The 16,506-nt window shown below is 36.0% G+C and overlaps 1 protein-coding gene across 1 annotated transcript in view; it reads right to left on the reverse strand.

Moving 5' to 3' along the window:
• Positions 1–16,506, reverse strand: part of LOC141907583 (uncharacterized) — a 36,259-nt gene that overhangs the window by 13,170 nt on the left and 6,583 nt on the right. Inside the window, exon 4 of the mRNA XM_074797266.1 lies at positions 9,396–9,448. Within this exon, the coding sequence (XP_074653367.1) occupies positions 9,396–9,448 (53 nt within the window). The remainder of the gene's footprint in view (positions 1–9,395; positions 9,449–16,506) is intronic.

Raw genomic sequence — 16,506 nt, forward strand, 5'->3', positions numbered from 1 at the left:
AATTAATAATTGATAATTAAACTATCAACTCTGCTATAATTGAGTTACACATGAGGTAAAAAAAATTATGACATAAAAACTCCTGTCAGAGTAATAGAAGTAACTGTCTAATACATGAAATAACACATTTTATACAATGAACTGAGCTCTGAATCAGATGAAAATATTCAATCTGAGATCTTACGAATGATGTTATTTTAGCCCTCTACTTCTGAAAACTGAATAGCGCGCTGTGAACTTCAACTTGAAAACAAATTTGTTGAACAGCAGTGTATCGAAAAACTGTACGTACAGTGTACCGCGAACTGAACGCGGCGTCTTCTCACTTAGAAAATTATCGACTTGACAGATTAGTTCGATTTTCGACCGCGGCGGCGCTATACGACATTGGACAAAAGAAACTTTCTACCTTTTGCAATTCTAGTAGCCTTCCGCGACTCAACGACCTTGATTTAAACTTGATCAATTCAAAGTCTGTTTATTGACGCTTTTGGTTACATGGACTGATCAGCAATATACTTAAATAAAATAACCGGAATAACAAGAAATCAAAAATATTAAAGAGGTAACAAACAAATGCCCGTAAACCTGTCAGACACGCGAACGCCGGACTCGTAAACTCTTGGACTCGGACCCGCTGAGCAATAAATTCATAAAATTGACTTTGAAATTGATTGTGGAGAAGAGAGGGAATTATTCGATAGCTCTTCCTCGAAAAGAAGAGAGAATTATATGTAAGAAAACACAACATGGCTACTAATTGAATGGAGCCAAATTTCTGATGTTTACGGCTCGACAGTGCCTTTATAACGTGGATTTATCAAAATTCCCATGCAGTATCTGGAGATTGAAGTGAGCTGAAGGACATCATACGGATTGTATCGGCGACAGCGGTAAGGTAAGGAAGCCTTTACACTTTTAACAAAAACTATGTGGAAAAGGGAAAAAAAATAATAATAATCACGCGAATTTCAATAGGGTTTTCTGTGAAGAAACAGAAAACCCTAATAAGCAAATCTCGATGCTAGCACTTATTATGGGTTGTCAGGTTCAGCCTAACTGTACTTTCATTCAACTACTTCTTGTATGAAACGTGGAAATGAGAAGTTGCAAGGAATAACCAAACAATAATAAAAACAATTGAGAATTAGAATTACTGTAGTTAAGAATTTATTCAAATGAAGTGAAAACTTCATTGTTAGCTCATACGGGTACATACATGTACATAAAACAATAACAACAATTTATATCATGATGCACAGACAAATGAAAGTAAAATATTATTTATTTATTTTCCATTTTGGGGAAGCATGATGTTAGTTTTTGGAACTGATGCAGTTTTGATGAACTAATTTTTGGCTAGTAAGTATCATGTTATACAGTGTGTCCTGAACAATTATTGTTCCTCCTGATTCAACTGAAGATTCCGACTCATGTTAAGGAAATGAGGTTCTCCATCAATCGAACAAAAATTGAGCTCAGGCCTCTATCTCATTTGCCGAAATTATAGCAACATTTATGGGGGACCTTTTCTTCACTCTAGCTACTATGGTCCGGCCATACGCATCTTCAAGCTACTAACCTATTAATTGTTGTCTGATGCCAGTTGAAAATGAAATGTTGAAGGGAGCCTAAGACGATGACCTTGTAGGCGTATCTCTATAACCCGACAAAAATCGGTAAAGACTTAAGCACGGTTTAGGACCCGGCAGAAGACACCGGGCCAGGAAAAACGTGTATCGTCGGTTCCTAGCACGATTTCAACGTTTTTCGGGAATTCCCTGAAATTTCAGTGTTTTTCTGGAATTCCCTGAAATTTCAGTGTTTTATTTTCAGCGTTTCAGCTTTTTCAGCGAATTTCAGGAAACGCTTAGGTTATTGGTTTTATGTATGACTTTCATTTATGGTGAAAACGGAATTTAATTTTTCTGCCGAACAAATTAGCCTACGCTTTAATTGTTTAATTAATCCGATCATAAACAGGAACATGTTTATTCCGATGTTTTCCAGCATGTCCCAGTTAAGATATTTACATCAATCAAGATTTGCATAAAACGAATCCATTTAATACAACGATTAGAGCACTTTCGCCTACAGGAATCGTATGAACTACGCTCAGGGTGACTTACGACCCGATCATTTTCTCGGAACGGTCTGTGATTTTTTCGTCGGGACCTGTAATATGGTCCCTGTAATAAGGTTCACGTCATTCGTTGGACTCTTACCTGACCAATTGGGTATATAAAGGAGACCCGTGCGTGGCTTATTTTTATACCTTTTTCTGAATAAACACGAATGTAAATACCGTTGCCGTCCAGTGGTTTTTTAAGTTCAAAATTCGGTTACCGATACCTTATCGACATATTGAGTATGCTTACGACCGCGACGAGTTGATCGAAGACCTGTCTTCAGCCGAATCGCAAACATTGAAAAGTCATATTTCTATGACCCGATCAAATCGTCGTAGCCAAGCAGTGGCGTGTTATGCGTCACATGAGCTTTAAATTCGGCGATGATAGTCACATGGCTTTGAGCACTCAAAGTGGCGAGTCAACAAACTGTGGGATCGTGGATTGACGAAGAAAGTTTAGTGGAGCTCTGGAAAGATCATAGTTTTTCTGTTCTGTGTAATTTCTGGACATGAATGGTCTACTAGAGACAGGATCAAAAACTTACTCCGATGGAAGTATGAAGCCTTAGAGCAAATTGCCTCCACTCTTGAAATAATAGGTAACAGGTTGTTTATTGTTAAAACTCAACGTATCATGGATGAGTAGTAGTAGTAGCAGTAGCAGTAGCAGCAGCATCAGCAACAGCAGCCGTAGCAGCAGTAGCAGCAGCAGTAGCAGCAGTAGTAGTAGTAGTAGTATAACAGCGTAGGTATTGAACTAAATTTAGTGTAAATTAACAGAGCATTTTTAGGTCTAGTTTATGATTTCTATTTCTTATTTTACAAATATTGTCTTATTTTGATTGATGTTACTAAGGGGGCAGGGTGTCAGTCAGTTTTGGAGTGTCGGACTGTTTGTTTGTTTTAGAAATGTACTTGAAGTGTCAGCCAGTGTGTATTGTTTTGATAACGGCCTTCTGGTCTCTGCCACCCTTGATGTCTTATGTAATAGTATCATGGTTGAAAATTTGTTGAGATTCGAGTTTTAGCCTTTGAGCGGTTGGATGTCCAGCCTCGTCTCTCCGATATATCGAAGAAAATAAAGTGAAATTTACGGTTTGAAGTTTTAAGAACGTTCTCTCGTCGTTGGTTCTTGTTAGTCGATTTAAGGATTTTTAACGTAGTTACCCTGTGCTTGCGTTGCGGAAATCCCAGGGTGCTATAGTAGTATATACGATTGAACTTTCGTGAAGTCTAGATTTTTTGACGCCTTATAAAACGTCACGATTTTGAAACCTAAACAGTATAAACCATTCTGCGTCATTTTAACATATCACAACAGTTAATCGATGTGCAAAACGTCACAGGTCTATGTGTACACAAACAAGCTATTAACGACAACGACGCAGGCAAAATATTAACGACAACGATGTAGAATGTCTTCCTGTGATTATATAATGAGCCCTATTTGAACTACGAAATATTATATTGCATTGAATATCCTGAGAAGACATATTGTAATAGTAATGGATGTATGATTATATCAGAAGCGGCAGGCATAAATAGAAATGCTAAGTAAATCGGATTTTTCGGTCAAAATGGCGGATGTATACACGATGCGGAAGTCTGATATAATATTAATACCCTGACGGGGGATGCTGGTGGAATTTTATCGGCGGTTACAAGCGATCAATATATAAATTTGTGAGCATACAATTTCAATATTCACATGTTTTAGAAAATATGTTCGATATTAGGGGTATGCAGGTTTCATAAGAACGATCCCGATTAGCAATTTATAATAGAATAGCTGTCGTATACGGCGCAGCATCCTCTGATGGCATGTTCAATCAGGTGAATATGTAACAAGCAGTTATGTAATATCCGTCGTAAAGTTTCCTTATCAAACCCAGTAATGTTTCATTCTGTTTTAAAATTTGTATTATTATTATTGTAAGCAGTACTTACTGCATAGTAAGCAGTACATTAGGTTTTTGGTCGTGTGTAGCTGTAGGCCTACACAAAGCACAGACCCAAGAGGCATAAGTGAATGTCGGTCGCAAGTTAGTTTTGAAGGATTCGCAGTCGATAAGCTTGTATCCTACACAAATATGCCATCCGTTTACAACACCAGACTGATACATTTACAATTTCCCTCATTATATGAAAACTGAATGAAAATATCCCGACCTATAATTCGTGATACATTTAAATGTAGATAACCCATTATTGACAATTTTCAATAAAAAATTAACCACTATTTACAGGCGAAGACCTATATCATCCACCCAATCGACAAATCTCATAATTCCCATAATTTTTTAAAAATTGGCCTTATCAGCTGGTTATAGTGGTATACTTACTGTAGGCTTATTGGTGACCAAGTGCGTAAAACCAAAACAAACAAAAATAACAAACATTTCTATCATGATTGGGAAGGGACTAGTCCGGCTACAGTCAGTATCTTTTATCTGAAGATGACATATGAAATAAATCTGTGTGGTTGGCTGTAATGTAGATCTTTTCTTTTGAAATCAATCAAAATTTGTCATGCCATCAATCACTAGCAGGAGCAACAGTTTGACCACATTGACCACAAGGCAACAACGCTGTGCTCTCTGATTCTTGAGGAATGTTAGACAGGAATCAGAATTAAAATTATGACTTAATTATACTACAAATCTTCACAAAACATTATCAGAAATCAATAAAGAACTTAAATTCACTCTAATTTGACCCTTCACTTGACACAGTCAGGCCTATGGTTTTATTTGACGCAGTATAAACAGAAATAGGGATACATAAAAGGTGCGATCTATTACGTACCAAATTCATTATATATCTACAGTGGGTTTTTCATTAAACTGATAATCAATGAACAAATCGTTTCCTGCAGCAGGAAACTAAGTTTTTGTAAATCATTGACGAAAATTGTAATTAAAAGCCTTTTAATAGCATGGAGTTTCACAAAAATCATGATATTTACCTAATGACAAAACTTTCTCATTTCGATCAGGTGAGCTCGATGATATCACTCTTTAAATAAGAAATTGAAGGAAAAGAATTGTTTATACCGAATTCACAATTACTAAAACTATCGAAAAGAGCAAGTTTAGATATGATACCGGTATGAATTTAGTTACAGTTGTAGGTTTTTTTTAATTGATTTCTAAATGTAATTAAGGATTTATTGGAATTCATTGCGAACTTTTGGACATTCAGTTTTAATCTTCAAATTTTTTTCGACTATTCAAAAGTCGGTCTAGAACCGTTTTGTGCAAAAAGGCCTATCAAAAGGGAAGGAATCTTTGTTGAAGATTTCAGAGAACCTATTCATGTCTAGACGAATTAATTGTGTTGTATGATTATTGATATAAAGGTTTTATATTTTTTTCATTTCTGATAAAAGAAATAATTCGATCGGATGAGATTCATTATTGCAGATGACGGTGTTATTGTTTTGATTTGTTTTGTTTACATCCAGGCTTCTATCATTCCAGCGGGTACGTGTTAGATCGCACCTACACAAATGTTCCTTACTGTATGATCATCAAAACGTCTAGCCAGTTTAGCGGCAGCTGCCGACAGCCCCTGCCATCTGAGCCCCGAGCTGAGAGAAACATGCATCATCATCTATAGCTAGTGTTCCTTTTAATCTTTCAACATGTAACATGTACATGTCATACATGTGATCTAACAGGTATCTAACAGGCCCATCGGAAGCATGCATTGGTTTGGTAGGCCCAACCATCAATAATAGTTCAGGGAAATTGCCCACGTTCCTCTGGTAAAAGTGAAAAGAATCGTCGACTGGGGAACTACTTGGGCGGCCTATTTCTCTGCGTGTGAACCTCTGTGAAGTGTGTATAAGGAAGCCGCCGCTAGTGTTTCAAATGCACGCTGATTGGCTAAATAAAGAAATTTTATTGTATTGTTGTAATTGTATTTCATTTTCAATCGCATAAAGGATATAGTAAACAAATACATTAAAACATGTGAACAAAATAAGATTGAGATTGCCAGGGACCGGAAGAATCCAGAGACCATCGAGTCGGGTCCCGGTCTTTGACAAATAGTGGAAGTATATTGGCGAACTCATGAAGCCATACATGGACGAAAACTTGCGATGAGAATTTTTATTGAAAATTAGTGCAATACGTTTTGGATAAAAAGAAGATTTAAGAAGTGCTATTTGAGTAGAATTATGAATCAATAACTGGAGTTCACTTAAATTGAAATTCAAAGGAAGAAACACACAACCTATCAAGAATCTGATGTGGGATGCTTTTCTAGATTTTGGGATCAGAGATACTATGGAGTATACTCTCATTTTAAGAGACAATAGACACATGAACGAGATGATTGATCGGTTTAAACATAAAGGCCGCTGTGAAAAAAAAAACTTATTTATATCAGTGAGGGTAAGAAATCAGCCACGTTTAAACGGAGGGACAGTAACGGTATGTGCAAGAAATGGGGCATTGGATAAAACGCGAATTTCTCTCTTTTGGAGCATAATTAATCGATGGAGTCGGATAGGGTAAGTTTGTGACCCATACGATTTTGCAATAAAGGAAATAAGGGAGTAAAAGGGAGCTGTATAGGGTAGGTAGAAAGCATCTCGTATGACGTTTAGCAGGATGTAATTCAAAAGTTGAGACGTTAGTAATATCGTAAGACTAGTGAGAGGTCCGATAATTTAACCTAGACTATCACTTTTAAGTGCCACACCCCTCGAATTATTAAAGTATCTATTGAAAAATATACTATTGTAACCATTCAATTTAAAAAGAGTATGATCAGCATTTCCGTCTGATGCCCACGTTTTGATAACCGCGTATGTTAGCCCCGGTGCCGATCTCTAGATTTTTGCGACTAGATTCAGACTGCTGCTGGTAAATGGCAGCCAGTGAACGGTATCATGAAACATTGTCAGATAAAATTCCGTGCAAATAATGGGATTCGAAGCTAACTCAGTGAATCGATTGGTCCGGTGCCTTGTCCAACATCTGGTATCTCCGTTGGAAAACTCGATTGCTATTTATAGTGAAATTGAAGAAATTCGACGTTTTTGGAAAATTCCGCGAATTCGTGATTCCGAGATATGACAACACCAATCATTTATCCATTGACCAGAGATGAGGTTATGATTCGAATCCTCATCATCAAGACATCTAAAAAAGACATTTAAAATGAAGCCATCGTCTTGGTGTACTAGGAGCAAATTGTGTAAACAGGCTGATACATACTCTATATGTCATAAAATCTGGCCGTATATTTATTTGATAGGCAATGTCAGATTTTGGGTGGTATACTTTTTAGTACACCGGATCTAAGAGTTTCTGGCTTTATATGATTTCGAGCCAAAAGCATCATATTTGTGTTAAATATTCCATCGATCGTATATACCTTGTAACGTGTAGAGGACGATTTTGGTCACAATTAAATTCATTCTTTATTGATACCATTAATATTTTACGGTAAAACATTTTTATAGCAATACGTAAACAATGGGGTTAATATAACAAAACACAAACCACAGGAATAGATTACATTCTATGTGAGTTGCACGGAGAGCCTGCCGGCGTATAGTAGTGTCCTAGCTGTAGACTCAGCAGGCCGGCTGTTGAATGAGTCAATTCATAAGACTACAGCAGCCGCAAATAACCATCGTGATATTGAATTTAGCGCCAATTTACGACAAACAACGTGTAAATACAAGTATAATCACTAGTGTGGTCTTCATCGTATGGAAAAGATCTTTTAAAAATAATAATTTTGGTAAATCTTTTTTCCTGCGTGGTATTTACGAATCAAATCTAGCTGCTGAGTGCGTAAGGGGTCGGTGGGTCGGTACGTCTCGCAAGTGCGCAGGAGGCTGGCAGGACATTTTAAAGGGAAACTTATCTTAGAATATAGCCGAACCAATTAAGGGAGCGTCTAAAAATTTCGATAGTTACTTCAATATGAATAACTCGCGGAAGGGGGTTGGGGGATAGAGGCCTCCCGCCTATTCATCTCAACTGCCGAACTATCTATTTATTGCGGTGCAATTAAGATAACATTGAATTGAATTGTAGTTTCAAATATATTTATTACAAGCAGTAGATTTAACCGTCACTCTTTTAGATGCTGTTGGTATTTTAGATATATTTTATTTTATTCATAAATTCTATTGGAGTTCAATATCTTTTTACACTTGTAATTTTGCTATTTTATTTTTAATTATAATTTGTGATCACTTTTTTTGTGAAAAACACTCGTGAGAATGTCTAATGTTTGTCTGAGGTCTCTCATTAGAAAACCAATAGTTTTAACTTTAGCAAGTGTCTAATCAAAGGGTTAAAACGAATTAGACAGCTATTCTAATTGACGCAACTATTGATGTTTTGAGATGCTCCCTTATTTTCTCAGACCCGTCAATTCTGGTTTTGAAAGGGGAGATTTAAATTAGAACCTTCATATAATTCCGAATATTTGGGCCTTTGATTTTATTGAAAAACGCTTGAGTTTTGATTTGAATGAGTCAGGGTGGATGTTCTTGCTGTTCCTTGTATTATAATGAACATCAACGTTTTTTTGTTTTTACAAAATATCATAGTCTACTGATTATCGAGTGCTAGTGGTTTACGTCTGAACGCACTTTGTAACTCGGCACGGGCCAAATTTGACTCGGGCAATTTGGTCCGGGCAAAATCTCTGTGTGATCGCGGCTAATGGGACTTTTGATCAGCACCCACATAATGTCCGGTGTTTGAAAGTATAGGCCTACATTTGGCACTGCTGAACGAAAACACTATGTTGGTGCATTGTTTACAGAATTCGTTTGTAGCTATATACATTCCTTATTAAAATTGAAATAAATGTGACTGGTCGGCCAATCCATGCACAGGCGTCTCCGTTTGTACATAATAGGAGTCATGAAATATATCTAAATAGAGAAAATATGCCAAGATTTACGTTTCCTTTCGGCATCAAAATATTCTAAGGATCTAAATAGTTTGGCAAGATTAATTATGGGTCGATGATTAGTAGGGAGAGCTTTATCACCAACATATTAGTAAATTAGGCACTTTTCATGCATAGGAGGATATTCACTCATAAAGTGACGTAATACATTGAATACTAAGTACATGTAGTCAGAGGTAGAAATAAGAGGCATTGATATGCACTAGTAAGCTAAGAATGTGATTGTAGAATATGGAGGTTGGCTTTTCATCGTAAGAGACCCAGCAGTAACTGTATATCGATGTCATGCCGGAGAGTTAAGAATACTTGGGCCTACCTGTTTACACAGCATGCAACAGTCGTTTTCATTACAAGAACTCGTAAACATTTCTGTAAGAAAAGAAACAAAAAATCAGCTTAAATCTCTTCCCAGAAAAATTTTGACATGGCAACCACTGTTAAATTAGACAATATTTTAGTAATGTAGAACTGTACTCAAAATAGACTCCTTCCAGTTTAACTATAATGCGTACTATCTTTCATGTCAAATACCTGTCATTCGTTTCAAAAACTTCCAGAAATAACAGGCATCCAGGTTCAAGTATTGTTTTATTATAGGCAGGCCTATATTGAAAGAGATGAAGTGGTCTAGTGATGATAAATAGATGCTTGTCATTTGATTTGCAAGCAGATGCAAATAGACGATAACCGGATTGCTGTCCTGCGGCATGCATTTTGAGATATACGGAATTATTTTACAAAATGAAATTATAACGGTGTCGGAATTTGAAATGATCTAGTGACCGGCAGCACTGCAAAAATGAAATAAGAGGATTTTATATTATTATTATTAGTTTATCATATAAAAATAAAATATAAATGTTTTTTTATGATATGACACAATTACATGATAATGTATGGCGGGTAAATAATTCAAGTATATAAATGCATTGAATAAATAATAACTCAAGTATATAAATACATTGAATACATGATATATACCAAAGGCGATTGAAAGCCTTTCCACATTATTTCCAGATTTATGACATACATGGCATATATCTATGTGGTCACACTGTACATAGTTAGATTACCCATTTAATAGTTGAAGCCGAATGTTAAAGGCTTTCCTAAGAAAAGTGGAAAGTTTATATAATTTACTACTGCTGGAAATTAGGTGGATGAATTTTTCTTTGTTCGGATTTGTCCAGTAAGATCTCGATATATAACTTAGTCTTAAACCATAGTATGCAGGACATATTTAAGCAAAATGGTACTCGTCCTCGATTTCATTCAGATTACAACATTTGCAAATACGACTATTATAAGGTATCTTAGGTCTGGCCCAGCGTCCAGTTTCGACGAACAGATCATGACTAGAAAATCTAAACCTTGAAATCTTTGTGCGTACCTCCTTAGGTAAATCTAGATATGATTCATAGATTACTCCCTTCTTGAATTCACGAAAGCATTTGGCTTTAGATGAGTTTTGTAAAAAAGTATGCCATTGCTGTTTGGACTGATAGTGATCATATTTTACATGTAATTGAAGGTATTACTGTCATCTAATGTTGATAAGGTATTAGAATCGCGAAATCTAAGTTGTTCAAAACCATCATGAAAATCAGAGGGGAAAATACACAATATCCGTGTATGATGAATAACGAGAGAAATCCCACAATGAATTCAGCTAAAATTCAAAAGTTCTATATTGATATGATTACGTATATTACGAGCAACGTTTCGGCTGATGCTATTAGCCATCATCAGGCCCCCGTCAACGTGAAAATATTGATACGTAAATTGAATCCATATCATGAGCATACTAATTATTGTACAAATGAAATTAGAAAATACGACAAATTAACAGTTCATTGATACTAAAATAATGCTTAAAGTTATCGCACAGTTCATATCGCTCGCAAGCAGCTCGCAAGTTAAAGAGAGTTCATCGCACAATTAAAATGTATATCAAGCTCGAGTTTAAGATATTCCAAATTAAAAGTTCATTATTTCTAATATTTTATCGCATAGCATATAAATATACCACAAACCACAAGTAAAAAAAGAGTTATTTAGTTCGAATTAAAAGATAAATAAAAAGGTTCATTAATTTCATTTATTATATGAAATTATCTTAAGATTTATTTCAACAAAAGAGGTCAATGCACAGTTCAAATATATTGCAGTTGTATTGTGGATGAATATATTTGGATAGATATCTTGCTTTCAAATGTTCTTGAAAAATCGCCAAGTGAGGATTTTACCATGGGGATTTTTACCTACAACCAGATAAAATGCCCACAGGCTCTAAATCCAGTACTTTTATGGTGAAAGGATGAAATTAGGAATGTATTAGCAATATAATTTTTGGAAAGAGTATTTTGTCTCCCGATGATTAGATTTACAGGCAAGACTCGTTGTTGGCCAAAGTTCTTAAATTGAATCGCTTTAAAGTAATAGATTTCTTTCAAGATGGCGGACTAACACGATCACGTATTCGTTTACGTCCCAACAAAATTACTTATCAAGGGTTTTGTCTGTCGATCATGAAAGGAATAATGTCTTCACTGAATAGGAAGTGTTCGATAAAGTTTCCTCTTCAGGAGGTAAACGCGAAAATTTCTCACCAGGACGTTATAGATGCAATTAAAGACAGTATGGACGATGACGTGAGTAGTATTATCTCGATTCAAATCACGACGCGATTTTGTATCATCACTGCAGTGGATGAAATAAGCAAAGATCTTCTAAAGCAATCCGGACTATTTTTTCGTGGGAACAAAATCGTTCCGGAGGATGTTGATGTAAATTTCTTGTCAGTTAAAATAGTCGATGCACCGCATGAGATGCCCGATCAGACATCGTTAACTTTATTCGGAACTATTGTGATTACGTTGAGGGATCGATCAATAAAGGTGTGATTAAGAACTCGCAAATATTTACTGGGACAAGATATTTGAAGTTAAAACAAGTTACAAAAGTAATTCCAAATTTCACGCAAATCGATGGATTCCGTATAAGAGTATACTGCGAGGGCATAGGGTGTCAGCATTGCCTTGGTGATCACCGCTCGGCTGATAGCACGTCGCGATTAAAATGCTTCAAATGTGGCGCCTCAAATCACAAAGCCCGTGATTGTACCATGAATCAACCGAACGATACAACAACCATCGAAGCGAGTGATTATTGTGAGAATCTGCCAAACGATCAGACCAATACTACTACTAACAAAGTATTAGTAATTGGTGACTCCAACCTCCGTGACGTCGAGTTCCCATTGTTGTTTGTCAACCGGGTGCTAGCAGTGAAAAGATCTCGTCACTTCTGAATAAAGCGGAGAAACAGATACTAGATCGATCGATGATTACTGACGTTATTCTACATCTCGGTACAAATGACATCAGTAACAACAAGAACGACAGCGACTCCGTAGTTATGAACCTGTCATTAGCTATGGCCAAAACAACAGAACAATTCAATGATGCACAGATCCATTTTTCGAGTATTATCCCAAGAAAAGGGAACTCCAACAACGTGAAGGAATTCAACAGCCTTGCGATAGGAGTGAATAACCATATAAAAAAACTGTGTTGAACAAAAAATCACGTTTATCGATAACGACCCTGTTTTGAAACTTAAACCGTCCGGTAAAGCTTTGGAGCACTTTTATTTGCCCACCGACAAAAGTGGCATTCACCTCAGTCAAACCGGTAAGCTAGTGTTGCTTAAAAACTTTTGCGAGGTAATAGATGGCGTTTCCGGTGATTCTTTCTGCACACCGATTTCCGCAAAACGCAAGCTGTCCCTATCCGAAACACCACCTTCAATAGAGAATAATAGGAAAAAGCAATATGTTGAACATTGATTGTGATCCTTGCAATTCTGTACGAACATGACTAAATCCGATTCTGATATACCCAGTGCAAACAACAGTTGTTTGTATCTTAATGTATCTTAATGTTGATGAGGATTTTCCTCTTGAACGGGGAAAGCTATTTCACATAATATCAGAAGCCTGAACAAAAATTTTGACTGTTTTACCGACTTTCTGACTTGCAGTAACGGCCAATTTTCGGTCATTGGTTTGAACGAAACTTGGACAAATTCTAATAATTCTAACTCCAATTTATATCGAATTAATGGCTACTCGAGTATTTTCAAGTCTCGCGCCAATGGTCAACATGGCGGTGGCGTAGCTTTATTTCTTATAGAGAATTTATATTTCAAAGTTCGGACGGACTTGTCATCTAAGTATCTAACCTTTGAATCTTTATTCATCGAAATTGTTTCAGAAAAAAATCTAATATTATTATTGGAGTTATATACAGACCTCCAGGAGGAAAATTACCTACGTTTCAAGATGAATTCGAAGTCTTAATGGCTGAAATCACTCGCGAGAACAAACTTTGCTATTTAATGGGGGATTTTAGTATTGATCTCATTAAATATGATATGCACAAACATACAGAAATTATTCACGAAACATTATTCCTTTTCACCTTTGATTGACAAGCCTACGCGAGTGACTTGTGACTCTACTTCTTTAATTGATAATATATTTTGTAACGATTTGAGAAACATTCATAAATCTGGGAATTTTATCTCCGACCTTTCGGATCATTATCCAATATTTACTATTTGTAGTGGTGAAGAGCCTCTGTCTGATAAACGACCTTATAAAACTAGAATCTTTTCGCAGCGTGATATTTCTAAATTTCAAAGGTTATTAATCAATATTAGCTGGAGTGAAGTTTATTCATCCGATAATCCTTGTTCCGCTTACTCTGCCTTTATTGAAAAAGTTTCTACTGTTTTTAATCAAGTTTTTCCTTTGGTATCTGTTAATCCAACCGATCCATCATTTCACAAACCTTGAATAACTCCTGGTATAGTCACAGCAATTAAAACAAAAATAGGCTCTATAGGAAACTAGTTCGAACTCGTTCTGATAAAATAAAAACCAAGTATAATTCTTACAAAAATCTCATTTCAATTATTTTTCTTATTAACAAAGCTGAATATGATTATTATTCTGAAAGTTACTTGCTGCTGGAAATGATATGAAGAAAAAGTGGAACATGTTGAACACAATTTTAGGGAGAAACACTCATTCAAAACTACCAAACTATTTTACCTCCGATCAACGCATTCTTTCTGGTGATATAAATATTGCCAACGAGTTCCACAACTTTTTTTGTAAATATTGGTGAAAAGCTTGCTAGTCAAATCCCCGATACAGGGCAATCTTTTCATCAATATATGAATAATCGTGTCAATGAAAATATCTTTTTTCTCCCCACCTCACCCAATGAAATAAGTGATGTTTTTTCGGGTTTCCCCTCAAAAAAGAGTGCCGGTGTTAATGCTTTTAGTATTTGTATCATTAAACAAATAATTTAAACCGTTAAGTTCCCTCTATCCCACATCTTTAACCGTAGTCTTCAGACGGGAATAGTCCCCAACGATCTCAAAATTGCTAAAGTTTGTCCTTTGTTTAAATCAGGAGCCCCTAATTCTTTTGATAATTACCGCCCGATTTCTTTGCTTCCCAGCTTCCCAAAAATTCTGGAAAAATTGGTTTACAACAGATTAGTTTCATTTTGTAACAAACAGGATATTGTAATCCCCAACCAGTTTGGTTTTCGTCCTAAGCATTCAACTGCTTTGGCACAAACCAATGTCGTTGACAATCTTAATGAAGCCCTAGAAAAGAAAGTTATTACTATAGGATTATTTTTGGACCTTTCGAAGGCATTCGATACTGTAAACCATACAATTTTTCTAAAGAAACTCGAGTTTTATGGCATCCGGGGGTTTGTCATGATTGGTTCAAAAGTTATTTGACTGATAGGAGTCAAGTAGTTAGTTTTAATAATACTATATCGTCCCCATTAAAGGTATCAATTGGTGTACTGCAGGGTTCCATTTTAGGCCCTTTACTCTTTATTTTATACATAAACGATTGCGTTAATGCATCCAAGTTACTCCAATTTATTCTTTTTGCCGATGATACCAATTGTTTTTATAGCCATACAAATATTAATGAATTGGTTTCTACAGTAAATTCAGAACTAGTAAAACTTGGTATCTGGTTTCAAGTGAACAAACTTTCATTAAACATTAAGAAATGTCACTTCATGATTTTTGGTAATGCAAATCACTTCAATTTTCCAATTTGTTTAAATGGTGAATTAATCAAACATGTTCTCAGTACAAATTTCTCAGGTCTTTTCATAGATGATAGATTAAATTGGGATGTCCATATCAAAAATATTTGTTGTAAGGTTTCACGCTCCATTGGAATTCTGAATAGATTTAAAAAACATTTCCCATCACATCTACTTATTACCCTTTATTATAGTTTTGTTTATCCTCATTTACAATATTGTAATCTAATCTGGGGTAGTAACTATGCAAATAAGCTTAATGCACTCTTTTTATTACAAAAAGGGCAATAAGAATAATTAATAAGTCCCATTATCTTGAACACACTGATCCTATCTTCACGAAATTAAAAATTCTAAAATTGAAACACATTACTAAATTTCAACCCAGTGTATTCATGTTCAAATTCAATAACTTACAATTGCCAAATTCTTTCAACCATTATTATCAAAAGAATATAGATATGCACTCGCATTCAACTAGAAACAATAATTCTTTCCGTATTGCTAGATTCAGGACCAACAAAACTCAATTTTCTGTAAAAATCTCTGGTCCTGTTGCTTGGAACAATTTGCCAAAAAGTCTGAAAAATCTTTCGTGTATCCATATTTTCAAAAAAAACTTAAATTGTATCTCATTAATTTGTGAATCTGAATTTCCAAGTTAATTTTAATGCTTTTTGTATCTGTCATCTGTTACCATAGTGTAAGAATGTATGTATGTTAATGTGATTGAAAGCGTCTGTGTGTGTGTGTGTGTGTGAGTGAGTGTGAGTGAGTGTGAGTGAGTGTGAGTGAGTGTGAGTGAGTGTGAGTGAGTGTGAGTGAGTGTGAGTGTGAGTGAGTGTGAGTGAGTGTGAGTGAGTGTGAGTGAGTGTGAGTGAGTGTGAGTGAGTGTGAGTGAGTGTGAGTGAGTGTGAGTGAGTGTGAGTGAGTGTGAGTGAGTGTGAGTGAGTGTGACATCTGTTACCATAGTGTAAGAATGTATGTATGTTAATGTGATTGAAAGCGTCTGTGTGTGTGTGTGTGTGTGTGTGTGTGTGTGTGTGTGTGTGTGTGTGTGTGTGTGTGTGTGTGTGTGTGTGTGTGTGTGTGTGTGTGTGTGTGTGTGTGTGTGTGTGTGTGTGTGTGTGTGTGTGTGTGTGTGTGTGTGTGTGTGTGTGTGTGTGTGTGTGTGTGTGTGTGTGTGTGTGTGTGTGTGTGTGTGTGTGTGTGTGTGTGTGTGTGTGTGTGTGTGTGTGTGTGTGTGTGTGTGTGTGTGTGTGTGTGTGTGTGTGTGTG

Source organism: Tubulanus polymorphus, chromosome 6 (assembly GCF_964204645.1).
Source record: "Tubulanus polymorphus chromosome 6, tnTubPoly1.2, whole genome shotgun sequence".
NCBI lineage: Eukaryota > Metazoa > Nemertea > Palaeonemertea > Tubulaniformes > Tubulanidae > Tubulanus > Tubulanus polymorphus.